Raw genomic sequence first — 25990 nt, 5'->3', positions numbered from 1 at the left:
CAGTAAGCGCTCAATAAATACGATTGATTGATCGATTGGAAGGGGGAGACAGACAACAAAAGACGTAAACCAAATAAAATGGTAAGCGCTTAATAAATCCCATCATTATTATTATTATTGTTATTTGAGCCCGCTGTTGGGTAGGGACCGTCTCCAGATGTGGCCGACTTGGACTTCCCAAGCGTTTAGTCCAGTGCTCTGCACCCAGTAAGCGCTCAATAAATACGATTGATTGATTGATTAGAAGGGGGAGACAGACACCAAAAGACGTAAACCAAATAAAATGGTAAGCGCTTAATAAATCCCATCATTATTATTATTGTTATTTGAGGCTGCTGTCGGGGAGGGACCGTCTCCAGAGGTGGCCGACTTGGCCTTCCCAAGCGCTTAGCCCAGTGCTCTGCGCCCAGTCAGCGCTCCGTAAATACGGTTGAATGAGTGAATGAGTGAATGAATGAATGAATGAATGAATGAATGCGATTGAATGGAATGAATGAATTAGAGGGGGGCCCGTCGCCCCCTGGCGGCAGCGGCCGGACCCGCTCCGCCCCCTCCCCCCGCCCCCCGTCGGCTCCGTCGCCATTGGTTCGGGCGGGGCCGCGTGGCGGTGGGCGGGGCCCGCGCTGCCGACGGCAACCACCGGGGGGCGCCGCTCCCGCCGCCCCCCCCTCCGCCGCCGCTCTCTCCGCCGCCGCCGGGGGGCGCTGCTCCCTCCCTCCCTCCCGCCCGTCGGTGCCCGTCGCCCGGTGCCCGTCGCCCGTCGCCCGGTGCCCGGTGCCCATGCCCTGGCAGCGTCCGGCCGCGGGCCTCGCCTTCTGCGCCTGCCACCTGGCGGCACACCTCACCAACAAGGTCCACCCCGCACCCTGACCCCCGCTTACCTCTGCCCGAGGCCCCCTGCCCTGCCCGCAACCCGCAACACTCTGCCCTCTGCCCCCCTGCCCGCTACCTGCAACCCCCTGCTCCTCTACCCGCAGCCCCCTGCCCTCCTGCCCTCTACCCGCAACCCCCTGCCCCCCTGCCCGCAACCCCCTGCCCTCTGCCCCCAGCCCCTCTGCCCGCAGTGCCCCTGCCCTCTGCCCCCCTGCCCTCTGCCCCCCTGCCCTCCTGCCCCCTGCCCCCTGCCCCCCTGCCCGCTCCCCGCACCCCCCTGCTCCTCTGCCCCGCTCCCCGCAGCCTCCTGCCCTGTGCCCCCCTGCCTGCAACCCCCCGCCCTGTGCCCTTAGCCCCCTGCCCGCAGAGAGCCGCTCTCCATCCGAACGGCAGCGCCCGGTGAGCGGGCGCCCCGAACTTCACCTCTCCCCACTCCAGCCCTCTCCTTCCCCTTCTCCCTTTAGCTATTCTCTTCTCCCCCCAGCCCCCTCTTCCCTTTCCCTCCAGCTCCCTCTTCCCCTTCCCCCCAGCCCCCTCTTCCTTTTCCCCCCAGCCCCCTCTTCCCTTTCCCCCAGCACCCTCTTCCTTTTCCCCCTCTAGCCCTCTTCTTCCCCGTCCCCCCAGCCCCCTCTTCCCCTTCCCCCAGCCCCCTCTTCCCTTTCCCCCAGCCCCCTCTTCCCTTTCCCCCAGCCCCCTCTTCCCGTTCCCCCCAGCCCCCTCTTCCCTTCCCCCCCAGCCCCCTCTTCCCTTTCCCCCTCCAGCCCCCTCTTCCTTTTCCCCCTCCAGCCCCCTCTTCCCCTTCCCCCCAGCCCCCTCTTCCTTTTCCCCCTCCAGCCCCCTCTTCCTTTTCCCCCTCCAGCCCCCTCTTCCTTTTCCCCCTCCAGCCCCCTCCTCCTTTTCCCCCTAGCCCCTTCTTCCTTTTCCCCCTCCAGCCCTCTTCTTCCCCGTCCTCTTCCCCCTCCAGCCCTCCTCTCCCCTTCCTCTTCCCCCTCCAGCCCTCCTCTCCCCTCAATCAATCGTATTTATTGAGCGCTTACTGTGTGCACTGCACTAAGTGCTCCCTCCTCCTCTTCGTCCCCCCAGCCCTCCTCATACTAAGTTTGGCACCAACCGTTAAGAGTTTGTATGTAGTAGTGTGTGCGGATTTTGTGAAACATTTGGTGTGTTTCCTGGGGGTAACCAGCTTCCCTTGGGCTAACTGTGCAGAGCCTAATCCCTTTTACAGCTATTTCGGTGATGTATTTTTAATTGCTGGGACTTCGAGTGGCTGCTCCTCCTATTCTCTTGCATCTAGCTCTTTATGGCCATTTCGGGTGAATTTATCTCGGGAAGGATAACCGGTGGATTTCAGAACGTGTCTCCCAACTCTTTTAAACAGTACTCTCCGAAGCACTTAGTAGAGTGCTCTGGACACAGTAAGAGCTTAATGAATACCATTGATGGATTGATTTCAGACCCTCCACCGGCAATCTCCCTCTTTTCTTTCCATTCTCTTCGCATGCTACCCTTAAACTCCTTGGCCTTCCCAAACTCTTCTTCTAACTGAACTTGAATTTTGATTCACCTGTCTCCTATTTATTGCTCATGCCTCTCTCCCCACCCGGAACCCCCTCTTCCACTCAGATCTCCCCACCTTTCAGTCATGGTATTTATCGAGCGCTTACTGAGCGTTGAACTGAGTATGTGGGGAAGTACAATACAACAATCCACAGTCACATTCCCTGCCCACAACGAGCTTACAGCCTGCAGGGGGGAGACAGGCATCGATACAAGTAAATAAAATAACAGTTATGTGCACAAGTGTACGAGTTCATAAGTATTTCCTAACTAATTTCCATTTCCCCGCTCACGGAAAACCGTCGGCTCCATGCGGACGTCAGGTTTATGAATGCACTTGGGCCAGTTTCATTGTTAGCATCAAGTGCTTGTGTTTTCCCTCTCCTTCTCCTCGAATGAATTCTCTCTCAGTGCCAGGCTCTCCCAATAGATTGTAAATTCCCAGAAGGGAGGCCCTCACACCTTCTTCTTTTATTCCCAGGTGCGAAGTGGAGGGGCTCAGTGCTACACAAAAAGGTTGCCGACTCACTGGCCCAGAGAGAAACACTGTGGGCAACCAGCTGTGTGGGTTTGCAGGCACACAAACAGACAGGGCTTACATCTATATAGATCTCTCTCTCTCTCTCCATAGATATATACCTAATATATAAAAATTATATAACATAATATAAAATATATCTTTAACCAGAATTCTCAGAGCACTTTAATTCAGAAAAGAAAAATGGAAAAAAAGTCTACAAACCACAAAGATGAGCTTCAAGTACCTGAATCTCTCACCTTATAATCATCATCAGCAATAGTATTTATTGATCGCTTACTGTGGGCAGGCACTCTCCTGAGCGCTTGAGAGTGTCCTGTACCAGACAGTGAGCTCGTTGTGGGCAGGAATATGTCGATCTGTTGTTGTACTGTGCTCTCCCAAGCGCTTAGTACAGTGCTTGGCTCTCAGTAGGTGCTCAAGAAATACAACTGAATGAAGAGAGTTGGTAGACAAATTCCCTGAGCCCAACAAGCCTAATCAGGAAGCAGAACTGAGGGGCTTACCCATCTTTAGCTTCTCTCTAGGAACCAGACCGCACAGGAAATGAGGCAGCTGAATTTATTAGAGAGCCTGCACTCAGGGCACCTGAGAGAGAAAGAAGCGCCTCTCAGGGAAGTTTACCCCGCTTCCTGCGGAGGAGTAAAAATGCAACCCTGTTGCCTTGTGGGCCTTGTAGTCTCTGTTAAGAATTTTTTTGTTGTTACTGTTTTGCTTTTATGATAGTTATTAAGTGCTTACTATGTGCCAGGCACTGTTTTAAGCCCTGGGGTAGTTAATAATAATCACTGTGGCATTTGTTAAGTGTTTACTATGAGCCTGGCACTATACGAAGCGCCGGGGGGGAGGATACAAGCAAATCACATTGGATGCAATCTCAATCCCCATTTTACAGATGAGGGAACTGCGGCACAGAAAAGGTAAGTGACTTCCCCAAGGTCACACGGCACACAAGTGGAAGAGCTGGGGTTAGAACCCTGGTCCTTCTGAATGCCGGGCCCGTGCCCTATCCGCTAGGCCATGCTGCTGCTTCTCTTTCTCTACTTCCAATTCCTTCATTCCCTTAGTTCTGCCTTCCAAAGAGATCTGGGTGTTCGTTTACAAATGGAGCCGCACACCACCTCTCCCTCCCTCCCAGGGATGTTATGAGGACAAAGAGAGCTGAGTAACAAGAAAGTGTTTTTGAAATAATAGGGGCCTGGTGGGCTTATCAATTAAACAATCAGTGGGACTGATGGAGGAGCTCTTACTGGATGCAGAGCACTGTACTAAGCGTTTGGGAGAGTACAGTACAACAGAGTTGGTAGACACGTTCCCTGCTAGGGGTAGCCATGCGGTGACCGTCCATCTGTGCTTCTTTTTCAGTACGTGCTGACTACCTTGAAGTTCACTTATCCCACGCTTTTCCAAGGGTACGTATATTTTCACGCCGGATTTGAACACTCCCCCGTCAGACGAATTCGTCGGGGCCACGTGTTGGACCTCTGTCGCTTATTCCCAAGCGTTCCGCTCCCCGTAGGCGCTCGGGCAGCCATGAGGACGAGGATGGAGCGGTCCGCTTTGGTTTCTGCCGAGAGGGGTTTCTGATTCAGTTGGCTTCGGAAGACATCACTCCGCCTGGCCCCGGGAGGGGCTTGGAGGCGTTGGTTGGGGGTAACTTTGGCGACCGTTCCCGCTCTGAAGGCCTCGGTGGTTCCGTTTCAGGTGGCAGACTTTAATCGGAGGACTCCTGCTCCATCTGTCCTGGAAGCTTGGCTGGGTGGAGATCAGTAGCGGCTCAAGGTACCACGCTCCCCGGAGCGAGGCTGACGCCCTGGCCAAGCCGACCCTTACTTTCCCCCCGCCTCTCTCTTTACTTCATTCACCAAAAAGCCATCAGCATTCGGTCACCCGGGGTCCAAGTCCTTATCTCTGTCAATCGACCGATGGTATTTATTGAGCGCTTCCTACGTTTTAAGCACTTGGGAGAGGCCGGTGCAACAGGATTAGCAGAGGTGTTCCCTGCCCACAATCAGCTTACAGTCTAGAAGAAACAGCTGGGGAGAGAGTGGGCGGGACTAGTCTAACAGGACCATGGCAAGGTGTAAGAAGCACTAGGTCTCACATGGAGCCGATCAATCAGTAGCATCTATTGAGCATCTACTGTGAAGCAGGGTGGCCTAGTGGATGGAGCACAGGCCTGGGTGTCATAAGGACCCGGGTTCTAATCCCAGCTCTGCCACTGTCTGCTGGGTGACCTTGGACAAGTCACTTCACTTCTCTGTGCCTCAGTTACCACATCTGTAAAATGGGAATCGAGATTGAGCCCCACGTGGGACAAGGGACTGTGTCCAACCCAACTGGCTTGTATCCTCCCCAGTGCCTGGCACACAGTAAGTGCTTAACAAATACAGTCATTATTATTGTTATGATTACTTCGCTTCCCTGAGAAAGAGAGAGGTACCAAGAGACGGGACACGTCCGGCTCAGTAACAAAATTTTTCCAAATCTGCAGCGCCGGCTTTAGAGTCTCATCCCAAGTCAGGCCTGGCTGACATTCCCAAGAGTGTGAAGTTCAATTCCCAATTTTCACTCCAGCCCAGGCGTCTGTTCACTCACGGTGGCTTCTATTTGGCTTCCATTTATAGAAGCCGCATGCCTAAATATTCTGGGCAGTGGGGAGGTGAGGTGGAAATTTCCGGCATGCTTTGGACCCGGGACCCCAGTGACTTCATCATCCTTAACCCATCTGGGATCGATTAGTCTCTGCTTCAAAGGACCGTCCATCCCTGCAGTTTGGGAGGTCGGAAAGAGGATGGTGTCAAGCACAGGTGCTGTGTTGTTTTTCAGGTCTCCCGTGCTGGCCTGGCTCCCTGCTTCCGTGCTGTTTGTCGGCATCATCTACGCGGGCTCCAGGGCGCTCTCTCGACTGGTAAAGAACCACTTGGAACAGATCGAGTACCTCAGCCACCCCGTCAGTGGTATTTTGGGAGCGCTTCCTTTGTGCAGCCTGTGGGAGAGTCCGATAGACGGCACCCCTGCCCTCAGAGACCTTTTAGAGTCTACTGTGTTACTCTATAACACGTCTCTTACCTATTTTGGAACAACGGCAGTTAATTACTCTAACGTGGGGTCTGCAGATGGTGTAGAAACCGGCTCAGAGAAGCAGAGAGAGTGTTTCAGAGGGGTGGGAATTCCTGGGTGTAAATTACGAATGAGCACCAGACCAGGACTGGCGGCATTTCAGTTTGAGTGTCTGTTGTCCAGCTATTGGTCGTGATCACTTTAAACCAAGTAAATCCCCCGTTGTTATGTTTGCAACCACAAGGACCGGCTGATTGGCCTGTGAATGGTCATCCTTCCTTTTTGAGGAAACGAGCAAGAATAATAATAATGGTGGTATTTGTAAAGCGCTTACTAGATGCCAAGCACTCTTCTAAGCACCAGGATAGATTAAAGTTAATCAGGTGGGACATAGTTCCACATAGTGGTCACAGTCTTAATCCCCGTTTCACAGATGAGGTAACTGAGGCCCAGAGAAATTAAGTGACTGGCCCAAGGTTAAACAGCAGACAAGTGGCAGAGCCGGGATTAGATAGACTGCTAATGCAAATGGTGGAGAGCTTGCCACAGAGCTCTCAGCCACGGAGGTTGAAGGGAGCCGGCTTGGCCGGAGGGCGGGGGGCAGAGCTGCGGAGGTGGATTCTGCACGGGAGCCGATGTCAGCTTTGAGCCTCCATATCTTTCCCCGGCAGCCCGTTCCCGTGTTCCTCACCCTGCAAAGTGCAGCCGAAGGGCTCGCCTGCGCCTTCCGGAAGATCGTGCTGAGGGAGGTGAGTGAGCGGGACCCCTTCCCACCCCACCCCGGTTCCTCCGGCGAGGCTCACGGGGGCGGGACGGAGCGGAGCGCTCTGAATCAGCCGGTTATCGAGCACTTGCTGTGTGCAGAGCACTGCACTAAGCGCTTGGGAGAGTACAATGCAACATAGCAAGTGCTGAACGTGCACCTTGGTTATTATTATTATTCTTGCCCACTTTGCTTCACAAGAGTATTTACTGATCACCTCCTGGGTGGCGAACACTCTACTAAGGGTGTGGGAGACTGAAAGAGAATTAGCCGACAGGATTCCTGCCCTCGAGGAGCTGGAAATATAGCCGGGGAGGTAGACGTTAAACTTCAGTGGGATCGGGAGTCACCAAGGGAGGAGATCTGGTGTTGCCGGGAGGAAGAGAGGGCAGAGCTATAGCAGGTGAGGAGGCCTTAGGTGGCCCAAGGCGGCCTGCTGGCTGGATTTCCCCAGCAGCTCTTCCTGGGATGAGCCCCAGAAAGGAGGAGGCATTCAGTGGAGGTGATCCCGGACTGGAGGTTGGTGGTGGAGGGGGAGGAAGTTGAGTTCAGCAGATGGCCCCGGGATGCTGGTTTTTCAACCTGAGCACCGTACTAAGCTCTCGGGAAAGTAGACTATAATGGAGTTGTCAGACCCAATCCCTGCCCATAGGGGGTCTACAGTCAATCAGTGGTATTTATTGAGCACTTAATGTGCGCTGAGCACTGTACTGAGGACTTGGCACCGTCCTACAGAGTTTGTAGACAAGTCTGCAGGTAATGACTCCTAATTCTGTTTTGTTTCATCTCCTCTTCAGCGTACATCTCTTCCAAAGATCTCTAGGTAAGTACACGTTTCCTTGGGATTTGGCTTTGATTCCTGCTATTTACATTCTCCCCGTTGTCGTCTGCGTGGCCTAACCTGCGTCCCGTCCTTAGAGCCTTCTCGGCTGGGAACGCGGGATGATTGGGGGGGTGAACAGCACAGGTATTCTGGGGCTCGTGCAAATAATAATAATGATAATGTATATATGTATATATGTATATATGGTTGTACATATTTATTACTCTATCTATTTATTTATTTATTTTACTTGTACATTTCTATCCTACTTATTTTATTTTGTTGGTATGTTTGGTTCTGTTCTCTGTCTCCCCCTTTTAGACTGTGAGCCCACTGTTGGGTAGGGACTGTCTCTATGAGATGCCAATTTGTACTTCCCAAGCGCTTAGTACAGTGCTCTGCACATAGTAAGCGCTCAATAAATACGATTGATTGATTGATTGATTGATAATGGTAATTGTATTAAGTACTTACTATGTGTCAGGCACTGTTCTAAGCACTGGGGTGGATACAAGATAATCGGGATGGGCACAGTCCCTGCCCACATGGGGCTCGCAGTCTTAATCCTCATTTTTCAGATGAGGTAACCCAGGCGCAGAGAAATTAAGTGACTTGTCCAAGGTCACACACAGCAGACACGTGGCAGAGCCGGGCTTAGAACTCACATCCTCTGGCTCCCAGATCTGTGTTCTTTCCACTAGGCTTCACTGCTTCTCAGTAGGCTTCTATCCTGGAGGCAGCAGAAATCAAAGGCCCTCTGGCTCTTCTCTGGGCCCCAGAGAACGATCTGGGGCGGAGAGGGAAGTGGAGGAGCCAGAGGGAATGAGATCAGAAAAGAGTGGCTGATTAGCCAACTTCCACCCCCACTGAGAACCAGGATGCTGCACAAGTAGTAAGATTGTTGAGTGATTCGTTTGTGTGGACAGCACTTGACTAAGTGCCGGGAAGGGATTGCACCTTACCAAAGTGTTTCTCCCCTTCTCTTGTCCCTCCCTGACCGCCATCTTCAACTGTTCCCTCTCCTGTGGCTTTTTCCTCAGTGCCTTCAAACGTGCTTGCCTCCTCCATCCTAAAAAAAAAAATCCTCCCTTGACCCCACGGCTCCCTCCAGTTATCACCCCACCTCCCTCCTTACCATTCCTCTCCACACTCCTTGAGTGAGTTGTCTGCACCTAGTCCCCACTTCGTCTCCTCCCATTCTCTCCTTGACCCCCTCCAATCTGGCTTCCTCCCCCCTTCACGCCACAGAAACTACCCTCTCAAAGGTCAGTAATGATCTCTTTTTTGCCAAATCCAACAGCCTTTTCTCCTTCATAATCCTCCTCGACCTCTCAGCTGTCTTCGACACTGTCGACTGTCCCCTCCTCCTGGAAACATTATCCAACCTTGGCTTCACTGACACCGTCCTCTCCTTGTTCTCCTCCTATCTCTGTGGATGCTCATTCTCGATCTCTTTTGCGGGCTCCTCCTCCGCCTTCCACCTCCTAACTTGGGAGCTCCTTATAGCTCAGTTCTGGATCCTCGATCCTCCTCTTATCTCTTTCCCTTGGAGAACTTATTCATTCCCCTGGCTTCAACTACCATTTCTACACAGATGATTCTTGCATTTATCTCTCCCCCCGACCTCTCTCCTGCTCTCCTATCTCACCTTTCCTCCTGCCATCAGGAAACCTCTACTTGGTACACCTCAAACATAACACGTCCAAAACAGACCTCTTCATCTTCCCACACAAACCCTGTCCTCCCCCTGACTTTCCCATCACTGTAGACAGCACCACCATCCTCCTGTCTCACAAGCCCGTAACCTTGCCCTTATACTCGACTCATCTCTCTCATTTAGTGCACATATTCAGTCTGTCACCAAATCCTTTCAGTTTAACCTTCGCAACACACTAAAATCTGCCCTTTCCTCACCATCCAGACTATCGCATTAATCCAAGCCCTTATTTCATATTGCCTTGATTACTGCATCAGCCTCCTTGCTGACTGCCCTGCCTCCTTTCTCTCCCCACTCCAGTCCATGCTTCATTCTGCTGCCCAGCTCTTTTTTCTACAAAAATGACATGTTCAGGACATGTTTCCTCACTCCTCAAGGACCTCCAGCAACTGCCCATCCATCACATCAAACAGAAACTCCTTACCATCCACTTGCAAGCACTCAATCTCCGGGCCCCCTCGTACCTCACCTCACTGTTCTCCCACTACAACCCAGTCCTCACATTTTGCTCCTCTAATGGCAACCTTCTCACTGTACTTCAATCTCGCCTATCTCACTGCTGACTTCTCACCCACCCCTGCCTCTGATCGTTCTCCCCACCTTCAAAGCCTTATTAAAAGCACATCTCCTCCAAGAGATGTTCGCCAACTAAGCCCTCATTTCCTCTTCCCCCACTCCCTTCTGCGTCGCTCTTGCAGTTGGATTTGCACCCTGTATTCACCCCTGCCCTCAGCCCCCATATACATGCCCATAATCAATCTCTCTTAGTGTCTGTATCCCCCTCTCAACTGTAAGCGTGTTGTGGGCAGGGAACATGTCTACCAACTCTGTTATAATGTACTCTCCCAGAGTAAGCTCTCAAAAAATATGATTGATTGCTAATGGACGAATGTTTTCCAGCCTGGGCTTCCTGAGGCTCAACAACCTCCTGGAAAAGATGAGTGTCAGAGACGCCAGGTCTGTGGGTGGGGAACAGCAGGAGATCCGAGGGGAGTTCGGTGGGCTTTCCTGGAAATTGCTAGTGGCCCTGCAGTCCCCATCTGGGCCTGGGAGCATGGGCCATCCAGGATGGGGCCCTGGGCTGCTGTTGCTTCTAGACTAGCAGTCTAGATCAGACTAGCAGGACTAGCAGTCTTTCTAGACTGTAAGCCCACTGTTGGGTAGGGACCGTCTCTATATGTTGCCAACTTGTACTTCCCAAGCGCTTAGTACAGTGCTCTGCACACAGTAAGCGCTCAATAAATACGATTGAATGAATGAATGAATGTTGCTACTGCTGCTCTGGCTCTGGCCTGGCCTCCTTTGGGTGTGCCACTGTTCTGTGATGCTGGGAAGTGCTTCCATACTTCAAAGCTGAGTAAAAGCTTGTGTGTCTCTCTCCCTCCTCGCAGCGCGGTCTTCGTCCTGGCCGCAGCAGCCTGCCTTCCTCATCATGATGCTCAGGTAATAATAATTACAATAATAATAACTGTGGTTTGGGTTAAGTGCTTACCCTCTGCTTCGCACTGTTTTAAGCGCTGGGCTGGATACAAGCAAATCGGGTTGGACACAGGCCCTATACCACGTGGGGCTCACAGTCTTAATAGCTCCCCTTAGTAGTCTAGGATCCTCTTCCTCCAACTCCTCCTCAACTTCTAACTCATCTGAGGTACATTTTGCCCATAGTAGGCACTTAGACTATGTCCATATCTATAATTTATATTAATGTCAGTCTCCCCCTCTAGACTGTAAGCTCGTGTGTGGGCAAGAAATGTCAGTTATATTGTTCTCTCCCAAGCATTTAGTACAGTGCCCTACCCACAGTAAGTGCTCAATAAATACGATCGACTGACTGACAAGGTAATGGATCAAGGATTATAAGAGGGTAAATTTGGTTGGGTCCGGCCATCTAGGAGGATGGGTATCCAAGAGGGCAAAGGGCATAAGTTTCCCCTAAGAGTCCTGGTGCTGCCGCCCGAACCCTGAGTCACGGGCTAAGTGGGCTGAGTGATTGACCTAAGACACAACCCCAACTCCTGGAACCTCTCAGTCATTTCTGTTTTTTTACCTTCTCACAGTTTGATCGGGAAGGATATTTTTGGGCCCTAAGTCATCTACTGTGTGTAGGTAAGCTTAAAAAAAAAAAAGAACCTCTGAGGAGATTATTATGGTTTTAGTCTGGAAACAAGCAGCTGGACGTCTCGGTCTCGGAATGGGGAAGAGAGGACCTAGCTCATCACCAGTGGTATTTAATGAGGGCTTATTGTGTGGAGAGTACTGAACTAAGCGCTTGAGAGAGTACAGTACAGTCTCGAATGAGACAGCTCTTTCTCCGACTTGGTCGTAGAGCAGTGTAGAAAACACTCCCGTCCTGAAGGCGGTGGAAGCGGAAGAGCAGTATTCATGGTGTGATGTTGAAGTGTATGGGCTTAAAATGCGGACTTCTATTGAAAACTAACTCATAAATCAGGATTTAGATCTGACTCTCCCAAGCCATTTAATAAAGTGCTGGCAGTCTGGCCTGAAAATGTCAGGAACCCGGGGCCTGAAGTTTAGATCAAAGATGTTTTCTTTCAGCTGGAGCCCCGGGAATGTAAAAGTGGGATGATAAATCAAGGTTCTGTGTTTCCCTTGTGTGTTGCGCATACTTCCTATTTGTATTTGGAGAAAGCGCTGAACTCTGTCTCGACGACTCATTGTTCAGAATTGAATGGCCCTGTGTTTTCCCAGGCCTGACAGAGAGGAAATGGGAGCTTACTAGCCACGGCAGACATTTGTTCACTCTCACTTCCCTACTCAGTGCTTTTGTGAACCAGCTCCATGCCAAGGCCGAATTATCCAGAAGCCTTTTTGGCCTCCTTTCCTGGAGACGCTGGCAAGCAGGACAGATCCTTATCTCTCCAGTTTGGGGTAGGCAGTATCCCGGCTAGAGACAGGCACACTTCCAGGACTCTGACTCCATGCTTCTCTGACCCACTGGAGTCTTTGATCCCTGCCTTTCTACGAAAATTTACTCAATCTCTTTACTAGAACGTCTCCGTGGGTACCGATTAACCCATGTTGTTTCAATTTCAGGGGCTTACAAGATACTTCACAAGGCCCAGAAGTCTAACGTGTTAAGGTAACATTTTAACAGTTGCTGATCTGAGGTAGTGGTGATGATCATCGGTTCCTCTATTTATCAGTCAATCAGTGCTGTTTATTAAGTGCTCACTCTGTGCACAGCACTGTACTAAGCAGCAATAGCGTAAGTAGACATAATAATAGTAATGATGGTATTTGTTAAGCGCTTACTATGTGCCAAGCACTCACTATCTGCCCTCAAGGAGAGACATGAACACGAACTGCAGGTACAGAGGTGCGGTGGGAATGGAGGGTGGGGTAGCTAAGTGCTTAGGGGGTACAGACTCAAGTGCAGAGGTGACTCAGTAGGGAGGAAAAATAGATGGGATAAGAGTCAGGGAAGGCTTCCTGGAGGAGATGTGATTTAGGAAGGGCTTTGAAGATGGGGAGAGTGGCCGTCTATGGGATGGAAAGGGGGAGGGAGCTTCAGGAAGGGAAGAGGATATGAGCAAGGGGTTGGTGGCGAGAGAGGAGAGTGGTGACCGTGAGCTCGTGAAGTGGGTGGACTGGGTTTGCAATTATTCATCAATGTGGAGGTTTTGTAGGGCTGTCCTTATTCCTCTTTGGGAAGGCTCGAGTTACCCCCGGGGAACAGTCAGTCACTCTGGGAAATATGGCTGATCCAGTGCAGCAAACATAGGGACAAAACAATCTTCAGGAACCAGGAATTGACCATCCCTCAGTAGCCTGTAGTAAGAGTCTTTATGCTGCTATTGCTTTAACTGATATTTTGTGATTGTAGCAATAATTAGAACAAATGCTTTTACCTTTGTATGGTATTTGCAAAGCGCGTTACCGCCTCCTTTTTCTCTTTCTACAGTGACATCGACCAGCAGTACTTAAACTACATATTCAGGTTAATAATTCTTTTTCTTTTTATTATAACTCGGTTGTACTCTTCCAAGCACTCAGTACAGTGCTTTGCACACAAATAGTGCTCAGTAAACACCAATGATTCTCATTACATTATATATAATAGATAAAAGCAGTGTGGCCTTGTGAAAAGAGGACAGACCTGGGCGTCAGAGGACCTGAGTTCTAATTCGAGCTCAGCCACTTGTCTTTTTTGTGACTTTGACCAAGTCGTTTAACTTCTGCGCCTCAGTTTCCTCATCTGTAAAATGGGGATTCAGTACCTGCTGTTCCTTCATTTTAGACTCTATGGCGGGTATGGGACAGGGACTGTGTCCAACCTGATTATCTTGAATTGATTGAATATTGATCGGATTCAGTTTCTTGGCTGCCAACGCTTAGCCATCCTAAGCTCAAATTCTCCTCTCAAAAAAATCTTTCCTTCCGGCCATAGGGAAGGAAGAGGAAATTAGGATATGGACCTTGTCCTGACGGTATTTATTGATCAGTCGATCAACTGATCATTAGTATTTATTGAGTGCTGCAGAGCACTGTACTGAGAGCCTGGGAAAGTGCAGTACAATAGAGTTGGTTGGTACAGGAGAGTTGATAGACCGTTTCTACTGTATTCTGCCAACTCTAGTCTAAGTGCCTACTGTGGGCAAAGCTTACCCTCATGGGTCTTCCCCTCAGGGGCTCTGAGTGAGGCCTCAGATGAGTTGGACGTTGAGGAGGAGTTGGAGGAAGGGGAGTCGCTGCTCGATAATAACAATAATGGCGATTGCGGTGTTAAGTGCTTACTGCGTGCCAGGCACTGTACTAAACCCTGGGATGGATATAAGCAAATGGGGCTGGGTACAGTCCCTGTCTCCTGTGGGGTTCACAGTCTCAACCCCCCCATTTTACAGATGAGGGAACTGAGGCACAGAGAAGTGAAGTGACTTTCCTGAGGTCACACAGCAGACACATGAGAGAGGGCAAGTGGATGGGGCAGTGAGAACTGTGGGGTGCAGGAGGTGCTGCTACGCTTTGGGGCAGAGGTTCAACTCTGAACCGGGAATGAGAGAAGGGGAAAAGTTTCTAGACTGTCATTGCCCAGGGGAAAGGTCGTGGAATTACTGACGAAGATGGGTAACGCTTACCTTGTTGTCTCTTTCAGTGCGGTGCTACTGACCTTTGCGTCTTACCCAACAGGTAACTGTGACTGCCAGTATTCTTCCGGTAGATTTGGGGAGCTCCGGGCAGGACGTCCTTATTGGAAAAAGTGACCTAAGAATAATAATTGTGGTATTTGTTAAGCACTTACTAGGTGCCAAGCACTGTGCTAAACACTGGGGTAGAGATACTGCAACTAGTCCCACTCGGGGCTCACAGTCTAAGGGGAAATCATGATAATTAATTAAGGTACTTGTTAAGTGCTTACTATGTGCCAGGCACTGGGGTGGATACAAACAAATCGGGATGGACACAGTCCCTGCCCAACGTGGTGCTCACAGTTTCAATCCCCATTTTACAGATGAGGGAACTGAGCCGCGGAGAAGTGGCCTGCCCACGGTCACGCAGCAAAGTGGTGGAGCCGAAATTAGAACCCATGAACTTCTCCCAGGCCCGTGCTCTATCTGCTACGCCATAAGAGAATGAGTACTGAATCCCAATTTGCAGATGAGGAAGCTGAGGCTCAGAGACATTCAGTGACTTGTCCAAGGTCTCACAGCAGGCCAGCGGCAAAGCCCGGGATTGGAATTCAGGTCTGACTCTCAGTCCTGAATTTAAATTGCCACTAGGCCGCAGAGGAGGCAAGTGGTGGAGCTGGGATTAGAACCCATAACTCTCTGCCTCTGAGGCCGGTGCTCTATAATAATAACAATAATAATGGCATTTATTAAGTGCTTACTATGTGCAAAGCACTGTTCTAAGCGCTGAGGAGTTTACAAGGTGATCAGGTTGTCCCACATGGGGCTCACAGTCTTAATCCCCATTTTCCAGATGAGGTAACTGAGTCACAGAGAAGTGAAGAGACTTGTCCACAGATGACAAGTGGCGGAGCTGGGATTTGAACCGATGACCTCTGACTCCAAAGCCCGGGCTCTTTCCACTGAGCCACACTGCTCTATCCACTAGGCCATGCTACTTCTCATTTAGTGAGGCCTACTGTGTGCCAAGCACTGTACTGAGCGCTTGGGAGGGTAAAGACAAGGCTGCGGAGACATAATCCCTGCTCTCGAGGAGCTCCCGATCCAGTCGGGAAGGCAGACACTAAACTAGACGGCAGGGAGGGGAAGCATCTGACGTGAGCAGAGGTGGCGGGGCCGTGGTGAGTTACCTAAGTGTTTCTCCTCCTCATGGGGGTGGAAGGTTCTGGACTTGACTTTCACTGCAGCTGTTGCTGTTTCTGTCAGGTGAACTGCTCAGGGCTGTGGAGTTTCCATTCCTGTATTTCTACCGGTTTCACAGCAGCTGCTGGGCCAGGTAAACGTGCTCTGAGAACCGTGGAGATTCTATCCGCCAACTCGAACTCACTCTCTGAGGTGCAAATACATGAAAACCAACAGCAGGTTTCGAGCAACTCGGAGAGCCCAAACGTATCCTCCATTTCTGCCCCCTTCAGCCCCAGCTTGCCCCCGGAAGTCAGATTTGTGTCCTGGGGTGGGTTAAGGAAGGCTTATTTTCTCCGTAGTCTTTGTTCCCAGGAAAGGGTCCATGGAAAGCGACCACCCCACTTTCCTTGGTCAGCTGTCTGACTGCATTCATGATGCAGGGAACCCGTCTACCAACTCCGGTGTGTTGTACTCTCCCAAGTGCTTAGTACAGTGCTCTGCACCCAGTAAGCGCTCAATAAATACCACTGATGATGATGCTGCTGCTGCTTCAGTTGCCCTTAGCTGGGATGGTGAAATGTTAGTCTTTTCGGCTGCCTCAAGGTCCATGAGTTTGTGTTCCTGGACAGGACAGGCAGAGGAGAAGGTTGTAGATGGTCCCCTTTGTGGCTAATCAATCAATCAGTCAATCGTTTTTGAGTGCTTACTGTGTGCAGAGCACTGTACTAAGCGCTTGGGAGGTACAAGCTGGCAACATATAGAGACAGTCCCTACCCAACAGTGGGCTCACAGTCTAGAAGGGGGAGACAGAGAACAAAACCATACTAACAAAATCAAATAAATAGAATAGATATTTACAAGTAAAATAGAGTAATAAATATGTACAAACATATATACATATATAATTTTGATTTTGATTTGGGCATCAGGTCATCACGTCCCTTTCGTCCTTGGGGATTCATATCCTAAATAGCCCATTTGCTATAATTAATCAATCGATGGTATTTATTGAACACTTACTGTGTGCAGAACACTGTAATGAGTACTTGGGGCAGAGTACAATACGGCAGAATCAGCAGACACGCTCCCTGCCCATAATGAGCTTATGAGCATGTGAACCTAGAGGGGGAGACAGACATTAATATGAATAAATACATAATTTATAATACATAATTTCAAGATATGTACTTAAGTGCTGTGGGGTTGGGGCAAATGCCAAATGTCCGAAGGTCAGCGATCCAAGCGCATAGGTGAGGCGGAAGGGAGAGTGAGCTGGGGAAAAGCGAGTGTAATCGGAAAAGCCTCTTGGAGAATGTGATCTTAATAAGGCTTTGGAGGCGGAGTTAGTGGTGGTCTGGCATATGCGGATGGGGAGGGAGTTCCAGGGTTGGGCGAGGGTTTGGGAAAGGGGTTGGTGGCAAGACAGATGAGATTGGGGCACAGTGAATAAGCTGGCACTAGAGGAGCAGAGTGTGCAGGCTGGCTGTAGTAATAATAATAATGATGACATTTGTTAAGCACTTACTATGTGCAAAGCACTGTTCTAAGCGCTGGAGGAGATCAGTGAGGGGCGGTAGGATGGGGCGAGCTGACTGACTGCTTTAAAGCCATTGGTGAGGAGTTTCTGTTTGTTACACATAGTAAGCGCTTAACAAATGCCATTATTATTACTCTATTTTACTTGTACATATTTACTATTCTATTTCTTTTGTTAATAATGCGCATCTAACTTTATTTCTATTCATTTTGATGACTTGATACCTGTCCACATGATGGGCTGAACGTTTTTCTTGCAAAATGATCCATGCAGCAGACTGGAGTGGGGAGAGACAGGAGGCTGGGAGGTCAGCGAGGAGGCAGATTTGGTAGTCAAGGCAGGATGGGATAAGTGCTAGGATCAGCATGGTAGCAATTTGGATGGCATGGAAAGGGAGGATTTGGTTTCTGTTAGTTTTTTTTTCACTCCCTCTTGGACGCGGCTTCCTCTCTAGAATTCAGGAGCATAAAGAAGGGGGAATTTAATTTTACTGGGAGTTTGGGGCCTGAAGAATGTCTACCCCGCCAACAAACCTTCTCTCTCCCTGCCTTCCCCAGTGGGTTCCTGGGATTCTTTCTGAGCCTGAGCACTGTGAAGCTGAAAAGCCAGACGGCTCCCGGACTGTGCACAGCGTGGATGGTCTTTGCCAAGGTAAGAGGGAGGAGGAGGAAGACACGGAGGTGGGGATGGATGTTGGGAAGATTCCTGGACCTGTGGCCCAGGTGTTCCTCCACGCATAAGTGGTTTGCAGCAGGACCATATCTGGAACTTCTAGTAACTACTGGGAAATGTGATATACTAGAGATGGACTTATACTGTCCTCTCCAAAGCACTTAATTCAGTGCTCTTCATGCAGTAGGAACTCAATAAATACAATTGATCAATAGATAAGAATAAAATGGTGAAATCACATAATGTAAGAATGGGTCTTGTTGGCAGGAGGTAAGACACTGTTTGGATTCTGTGGCTATCTATTGTAGATGCTCGATCCCACAGTAAAACAATAAAATCATGCCAGTTCTAGGAACACAGTAAAGCAATATGTCACACAGATTTTATAATTAACATCTCACCATAATGGAGACAAGCTGCAGTGGTGGCCTGAACTTTCAGCTCTGGTGCAGAGAAATGAAATGGATTGTTTATAATCTTTCTGGAGAACTCTCCGTTGCATTGCTTTGGATCTTACTGCCAAAATGGGACAGTCACAGCCTTACTCTTACACCTTAAAATTTACTTAGATTTTTAAAATTTTAATCTGAGGCAACCACTATTCTCTATCGTCCTCTCCCAAGCACTTAGGAAAGTGTTGTACACACAGAAATACTTCAAAAACTAGCATTGATTGATTGGTACATTCAGGGACAGTGGTTTTGGTTATAAAGAACAGGTGTTTAGGGTGGGGGTTTTTTGGTTTTTTAACAACTTATCTCTAGTTTTTTTCCCTCCAAGTACCTCTGCTTGTTCACTACACAACGCAAAACTTTCTCACAACTTTCAAATTCCCTGGCTTCACCCAGAGACCCCATATTAAGGCAGTGAGAGGGCAGCAAATTAGGTAACCCATGTTTGTCTTTCAGTTTGCACACTTTGGTTTAGGGTTTACTTCTGTTTGGGGTTGTTGGCCCAGAGAGGAGGCTTCTAGGAAGAAGTGGTCTGTCCCCTCCCCATAAGTTTCCTGGCTCACAACAGAATTGAGTGACGCGTTGCCTTGGTGTTCATATCAGCTCTTTGGTTCATTCTCCCAAGAAAGTTGGAGTGGGGGGGGATTTTAAGGGTGGGAGTTTGACTCAGAAGGAGGTAGCAGGAGGGCAGCAAACAGGACCCATGAAAGACCAACAGTCCTGACCCCTCTGTGCTCACAAACGTCCACCCCATACTGTGCTGTCAGGTTCGTTCCTTTCAGAGTTGGGCACTATTTTCACTTCTGCCTTCTTTTCCCCTCGAATAATAATAATAATGGTATTTGTTAAGCGCTTACTATGTGAAAAGCACTGTTCTAAGCGCTGAAAAAGTGGAGGCAGCGTGGCCTAGTGAAAAGATCACGGGCTAGGGAGTCAGAAGGACCAGGGTTCTAATCCCGGCTCTGCTACGTGTCTGCTGTGTGACCTTGGGCAAGTCACTTCACTTCTCTGAGCCTCAGTTACCTCATCTGTAAAGTGGGGATTAGGACTGTGTCCAACCTAATTACCTTATATCTACCCCAGCGCTCAGAACAGTATGTGGCACATAGTAAGTGCTTAACAAACACCCTAAAAAAGTAAAGGATTTTAGACTAGATCCGGGAATAACCACCTACTCCTTGTTCCTATCAATCAATCAATGGTATTTATTTGAGTGCTCCTTTGTGTGCAGAGCACTGTACTAAGGGCTTGGGAGAGTATAATCAACCCATCAGTGGCATTGAGCCTTTCTGTGTGTACTAAGCATTTGGGAGAGTAAAATACAACAGAATTAGCAGATACGTTCCCTGTCCATGATGATCTTACAGAGGAAAGGGTGAGGGGGTCTTGGAGGAGATGTGCCTTCAATAAGGCTTTGAAGGTGGGGAGAGGAATTGTCTGTCGGATTTGGGGAGGGAGGGTGTTCCAGACCAGAGGCAGGATGTGAGCGAGGAGTTGGCGGCGAAGATAGACTAGATGGAGGCCCAGTGAGAAGATTAGCATTAGAGGAGCCATGCGTGCAGGCTGGGAGAGTAGGGGCAAGGTGATTGAGTGTAGTGCTAATCTTGCTACTACAGTGCTCTGCACACAGTAAGCAGCCGATAAATATAACTGATGGATTGATTGATTGAGCGACCCTGGTGTCCTGAATGTCTTGTCTGCCTCTCTGGTGGCCCGGGCAGTGCCACACCATAGATCGGAGGGACCCCAACCACACTAGGGGTTCTCTCACCTGTTCTTAGCCGAGTGTTCAGTGGAAAGTGGCAGTCTCCCGGGCCCTCGGCCTCTGATTTCAGCCCAGTTAGTCGCGGCAGCCAAGTGGCACCATAGGTGGATCTGAAAGCTCGAACTGCCTCCCGAGGCCTGAACCTTCACTCCGCTCTGGCTTGCAAGAGGCAGGGTGACGTTTGTTGAGTGGGTCCTCTCTCCTGACCGCTTCCCAGGTCGCAGCGCCTCAGTCGGGAAGTCACGGCCGACGGCGTCGGGACTATAAACCGCCCGCTGGGATTGGGGTAGGGGTTCTGCGGGCCAAAGGTTAGAGGTCAGGGCAGGCAGCCACATCCTTGGCCAGGCCCAAGTGACATCAGTTCCCCGCCTGCAGTTTCAGTCAGAACAACTGAGGGAACAGGGAGGCCTGTAGAAGCCAGCCCAGCATCAGTGCCAGCCCATCAGGGGACCCAGAGGGGAGGGAGAGAGGGAGGAGGGGTGGCCAGATGTTGGGAGGATTGGCATCTTCCTGAGCGAACTCACGAGAAAAGTTGGGACAGGGTTAGTCCCCTCCCCAATCCTCCCCCCAGACGCCTGGTGTGATTGTCTCTGCAGGTGATCACGGCCGGGTTATCATTATTGTGTTTTGACATGGTCCTGAACCCTCCCGTGGTGTGTTGGTAAGTAAGAACTCGGCCCACAGAGAGGGGGTGGGCCAAAACAGATATTGGGAACCCGTGGTGAGAGTCATTTAGATCTGCAGCTCTATGCGGGGATTCTTTTTCCGTTCCTTTGTCTTCCCATGGTCTTGCCATTCTGTCTGCTGCCTCTGATTCTGCTCTCCTCCCTCCCCCGTCCTCCCTTTCCTCCACTTCCTACTCCTCCCTCCTCTCTGTCCTTCTTCCTCCCTCTTCTTCCCCCTCCTCCCTCTCCTTTCCTCAAGCTCCCCCTCAGCCTCCTCCTCACCTTCCCTGCTCTGCCCCCCAATTTCTCCAGGAGAAAAGCACTGTCCACCTGAGATGGGGATGGTGGTCGTTGAACCCCAGCAACCCTGCCGGGCCTGAGGCCCTGTGGGCACCCGTGTCCCCCAGTGCTGTGCCACCCCAAGAGGTGAGGGGTCCTGGACCACTGGAATGTGGGGCGGGGGGAGCGGGGAGCTGATGGACTCGAGCGATTTGGAGCAGACATCCAAGGGGGGGTTCTGCAGGCCCACAGAAGATGCTCTATCCCGTGTGAACCCATGTTTGTGTATGTATGTGTATACACACCCAGACACGAGTCGGGGCTGGGCCTCGTGGGTCTCTTAGAGAGTGCCGTGTTACATGGCCATGAGCTAGCTCTTCTTTGCAGTTCTATTGCCAGAGTTTCCATTTTGGGAGAAAAATAAGGTCTGGGTTGAAGGAAGATTTTATTTTTGGATCTTCCTCAAAAATATCACCTTCCTTAATTTGAATGAAAACCAGTTTGTTCCCAGCTATGAGGGCCCCCTGCCATGCCTCCACTGGGGACCTGCCCAGTGTCTTTTTGGGCAGAGATGCCCAGGCCTCACCTGTGATAGAAGGCACTGAGCTCTTCCTCTGCATGGCTCTGGCCCATTTTGGCTCATCTCTGACTTACTGACTACGTCTCTCCCTGCCATTCGCCCCCCACCTCTACAAAACCCTCAGGTCTCCTTGCTTCCCATACCTGTCTTTCCCAAGGCCGGGATTTGCCCCTCTGGCTCCCTTTTCACCTCCTCAGTCTGCCTCTCAGGAGTCTATGCCTGGGAAAAAACAAAACAAAACTTGGGTGTGTTCGCTGCAGGCGAGTAATTTGGGGAGCAGTAGACAGAGGGGTGTGGGAGGGTGGGAGAATGCTCTCCTAAATCCTCACGTTTTTTTCCCCCTGGTATTTAAGTCCTTTATTATTGCCTGGCACCGTACTAAGTGCTGGGGTAGATACACACAAGCTAATCAGTTCGGACACAGTCCATGTCCCACATGGGGCTCACGGTCTTTATTCCCATTGTACAGAAGAGGTAACTGAGGCACAGACAAATGAAGTGACTTGCCCGAGGTGACCCAGCAGACAAGTGAAGCAGCGTGGTTCAGTGGAAAGAGCACGGGCTTTGGAGTCAGAGGTCATGGGTTTGAATCCCGGCTCCACCACAAGTCTGCTGTGTGACCTTGGGCAAGTCACTTAGCTTCTCGGAGCCTCAGTGACCTCATCTGTAAAAATGGGGATTAGGACTGGGAGCCCCACGAGGGACAACTTGATCACACTGTGTCCCCCCAGCACTTAGAACAGTGCTTTGCACATAGTAAGTGCTTAACAAATGCCATTATTATTATTATTATTATTATTATTATTAAGTGGCAGAGCCGGGATTAGAACCCAGGTTCTTCCGATTCCCAAGCCCATGCTCTGTCCACTAGGGCCACGCTGCTTCAACTTGTCCTGAGGAGCCCGGCTCGAGGCAGGACAATGGCATCCACAGCTTAATGCCAAGTCCGGGAAACAGTCACTACCAGCCAGAGGACATGGTTATAAACCATGGGCAGGGGTCCATAATTACCCTGAAGATCGAACCCTAACTCATCTGCCTCAGTCTTACTCTGAGTCACTTAACTTCTTTGTGCCTCAGTTTCCTCAACTGCCAAATGGGGAGTCAGTACGTAGACTCCGAGGTCCATGTGCAACAGGGACTGTATCTGACCAGATTAATTTGTATCTTCCCCAGCGCTTAGAAAAGTGCTTGACACACAGTCATCACACAACAAATACCATTCATATAAATGGATGGGGCTATTAGCTAATGCTAATAGAGGGGCAGATTAGCTAATGTCAGGAAATAACTGGACTTTTGGGAGTGCTGTTGATTGGTCTCTGGCAATGATTAAACAGAGCATGGGGTGAGGGGGTCTAGGGCTGAGTTGGGGGCTTCCTGGGGCAGACCTCACTTGGTGAAAGGGAAGAATGTGGGATGGGCTGACTGGGCTGAGATCTGTGTATGAACCATCCTGGGAGGGAGGGAGAAAGAGAGAGAGACAGACAGACAGGCAGTCAAGGAGAGAGAGAAAGGGACCTTAAAGGAGATCAACTTATTGACTGTAGGCTCGTTGTGGGCAGGGAATGTGTCTATTGTTATGTGTACTCTCCCAAGCACTTAGTACAGTGCTCTGCACACAGTAAGTGCTCAATAAATACGATTGAATGAACGAATGCAGTGCAGAACAGAAATAGGTTGTGGGTCTGGACTCATAAAGCCAGTCATGTTGTGCTTGGTTTGCTCTTGAGTGCCGTGGTGGCATGGATGCCACCTGCTGAACCTAATTTTGAGTTCTTTTTTCAAAAATGGTATTTATTAAGCACTCACTCTGGGCCGAGCCCTGGATTCAGCCGCGGGGTAGATAAAAGATCATCAGGTCCTACATGGGGCTCACAGGCTAAGTAGGTGGTAGAACCAGATACAGAATCCCCATATTGCAGAAGAGGTTACTGAGGCATAGAGAAGTGAAGTGACTTGCCCAAGGTCATACAGCAGACAAGTGGCGGAGCTGGGATTAAAATCTAGGCTTTTGGTGCCCTTGTAAAAGCGCCGGTTCATCTGCTGCTGTCGGAGGCTCCATCTCTCTGCCTGCTTGCTTCGGGACTGGCTGATTTGGGTGTAGAGGCTAGAGCCCGGGGCCTGGGACTGAGGAGGTCATGGGTTCTAATCCTAGCTCCACCACTTGTCAGCTGTGTGACTTGGGGCAAGTCTCTTCACTTCTCTACGCCTCTGTTACCTCAACTGTAAAATGGGGATTGAGACTGTGAGCCCCACTTGGGACAGGAACCGTGTCCAACCTGATTTGCTTGTATCCACCCCTGCACTGAGTACAGTGCCCGGCACACAATAAGCGCTTTACAAATACCATTATTATTATAAGGCCTTGAGGATGCAAGCCTGGAGAAGGGATGTGGGTTAGGCATGAGGGAGAGGGAAGGAATGAGAAAAGTGGGTGGGTGGGTGAGGGAGACAGACAGACACCAGGCTGTATTGCTACCTGAAGCATGTCCCCCAGCATGGTGACCCTTGACCTTCGTTCTCTTCACAGCCTCCTGCTCGGTGGACTCGGAGAAGCCTTGCTGGTCTACTCGGAAAGGTCTAGCACGTAGAGAAGAGGTGGGGCCGACCCCGGAGCCCTGAGGCAGCAGGAGGATGGATCAGCCCCTATGATGCACGGGAAGGAAAAAACCAGGGCAGCAACGAGAACGGAACCGGATGTCCCAACCCGGATGGGTCCGTTCAGTCCCACTTCCCCCAAGGAGGGGAAGGAAGACCTGAGTGGCAGAGAGAAACTGAGGCGGTCAGAACCACCTGCATGCCTGAGAGTGACTGACTGGATGGCCCGGTTGCTCTTGGTGCAGACTTCAACTCTAGGGACCCAGAGTTCCTGCGAAGGAAGAAACAGTACTGCTTCCTCGCTGCTTCTTGTGCTGCTCCTCTGGCATTCTTGAGGTGCAGGTCTTTGGGGCCCGGTTCCTGTCAAGAAACATACCCCTCTCCCCCAGACTCCCATCCTCGCCTCCTGATTCAAACCCGAGAGGGGTCCGGCTTCTCTGGCCAGAGTCCAGCGGGCTCGCTGTCCATCTTGTTTGGCATCCGAGCTGCCGGCCAGTTAGTGTGAAGCCGGGCTGGAAGAGTGACCGGATTCACCATTTGGGCATTTACATTGGGCTTTCCTCTTGCTGTTCCACTCAGGGTCCCTCCGGCCAGCCCGGATCACTGGGGATCGGCAGGTGGAACAGGCCTACAAGATGGGGAGGGGAGGTAGGGTCTGGGGGTAGCAGATGACGCTGTGTGTGTGTGTGCTTTCTATACAGATGTTTCTGGAAGAAGGCATGTGATCTGATTCATTCCCCAGGGTGCCAGAGGAAGTTGAAATCATTCAGTGAGGAGAGGGTTTTGAATTCTGCTGAGATTTGGTCTTGGATGGTGCCAATGGTGAGGGGGCCCGTATGCCTTTCTCAACTGGTTTGGGTTCACTCCCCAGTCACCCCGGTTTCTCCCCGCTGCCGACCCTGGAGTACAATAGTCAGATAACTCAGATGGGTTCTATTTTGTTTTAAGTGTTGGGAGCTAATAATGGAAGAGGCCTCACACGTCCAGAATTTTGCCTTTCCTTTTTGGCCCCAAATCCAGTCATTCTCCTTCCACTCCACATCTCTGACCTAGACTGACCCCTCTATCTTGCCCTGCCCCTTGGCTAGGGCTGGTGCTCTAACTGCTTGCCCCCACCAGCCTTCCTCCCCTTCTTCCTCCTCCTCCCCCTCCTTCCTCTCCTCTTCCTCCTCCTGTACTTCCTCCTCCTCCCCCTCCTTCCTCTCCTCTTCCTCCTCCTGTACTTCCTCCTTCCCAAAACGGGCCAGCCCAAGGACCCCCTTGAACAATCCCACCCACCCCGGGCTCAGGCTTTTTATGACAGTTTTTTTTAGCCAGTGGTCCAGTGGGCACCCAGCTGCAAAAATACCCTTACTGAGCCTGCATCAGGCCAGGGTGGACAATCTGATCATCGTTAGAACTGTTCAGGGAGAAGTTTCTCACATATCAACATCAAAACAAGGTTCTCTCAAGAAAAGAGTTCCCGCACACTGCCATCAGAAGGTGGGGGAATCGATACGGCTTTCGTTTTTGCAAGAGGAAGTCCCTGTGCAAAACAGCACCCGTGTAATATCACCTCAAGGAACTTGCTCGGTATCCAGGACTTTTGGGGGGCCTGGAACCTAAGGGGGAGATGTGGGGAAGCATTTGGAAGTTTGGATTTCTTCCTGCCAAGGTGTGTGTCTCCCAGATGATGCTGAGGTGGTGCAGTGGGTGGCTCTAATAAACAGCTGTTGATCTAATAAAGGAGATAATGATCCTGGTGTGAGTGAGAGTGTGTGTGTTCCTTTGGTAATGGTTACCAAGCGAGACAATCTGAAAACAATAATAATGATGGTATTTGTTAATGCTTAA

The 25990-nt window shown here is 50.5% G+C and overlaps 1 protein-coding gene across 1 annotated transcript; it reads left to right on the top strand.

Annotated features, from left to right (window-relative positions):
* The first annotated feature begins 770 nt into the window (after positions 1-770).
* TMEM241 (transmembrane protein 241) lies at positions 771-25899 on the top strand. The gene is made up of 15 exons (XM_038766749.1): positions 771-852; positions 4334-4380; positions 4673-4750; positions 5798-5879; positions 6703-6780; positions 7592-7617; positions 10726-10777; positions 11392-11440; positions 12389-12434; positions 13257-13292; positions 14448-14482; positions 15688-15757; positions 17701-17794; positions 20629-20693; positions 24090-25899. Exons 1-15 carry the CDS (start codon positions 781-783, stop codon positions 24148-24150), a joined length of 891 nt encoding a protein of 296 aa, XP_038622677.1. The 5' UTR covers positions 771-780; the 3' UTR covers positions 24151-25899.
* Positions 25900-25990: the final 91 nt, after the last annotated feature.

Source organism: Tachyglossus aculeatus, chromosome 25 (assembly GCF_015852505.1).
Source record: "Tachyglossus aculeatus isolate mTacAcu1 chromosome 25, mTacAcu1.pri, whole genome shotgun sequence".
NCBI classification, from domain to species: domain Eukaryota; kingdom Metazoa; phylum Chordata; class Mammalia; order Monotremata; family Tachyglossidae; genus Tachyglossus; species Tachyglossus aculeatus.
This window is presented reverse-complemented; position numbering and strand designations above follow the sequence as displayed.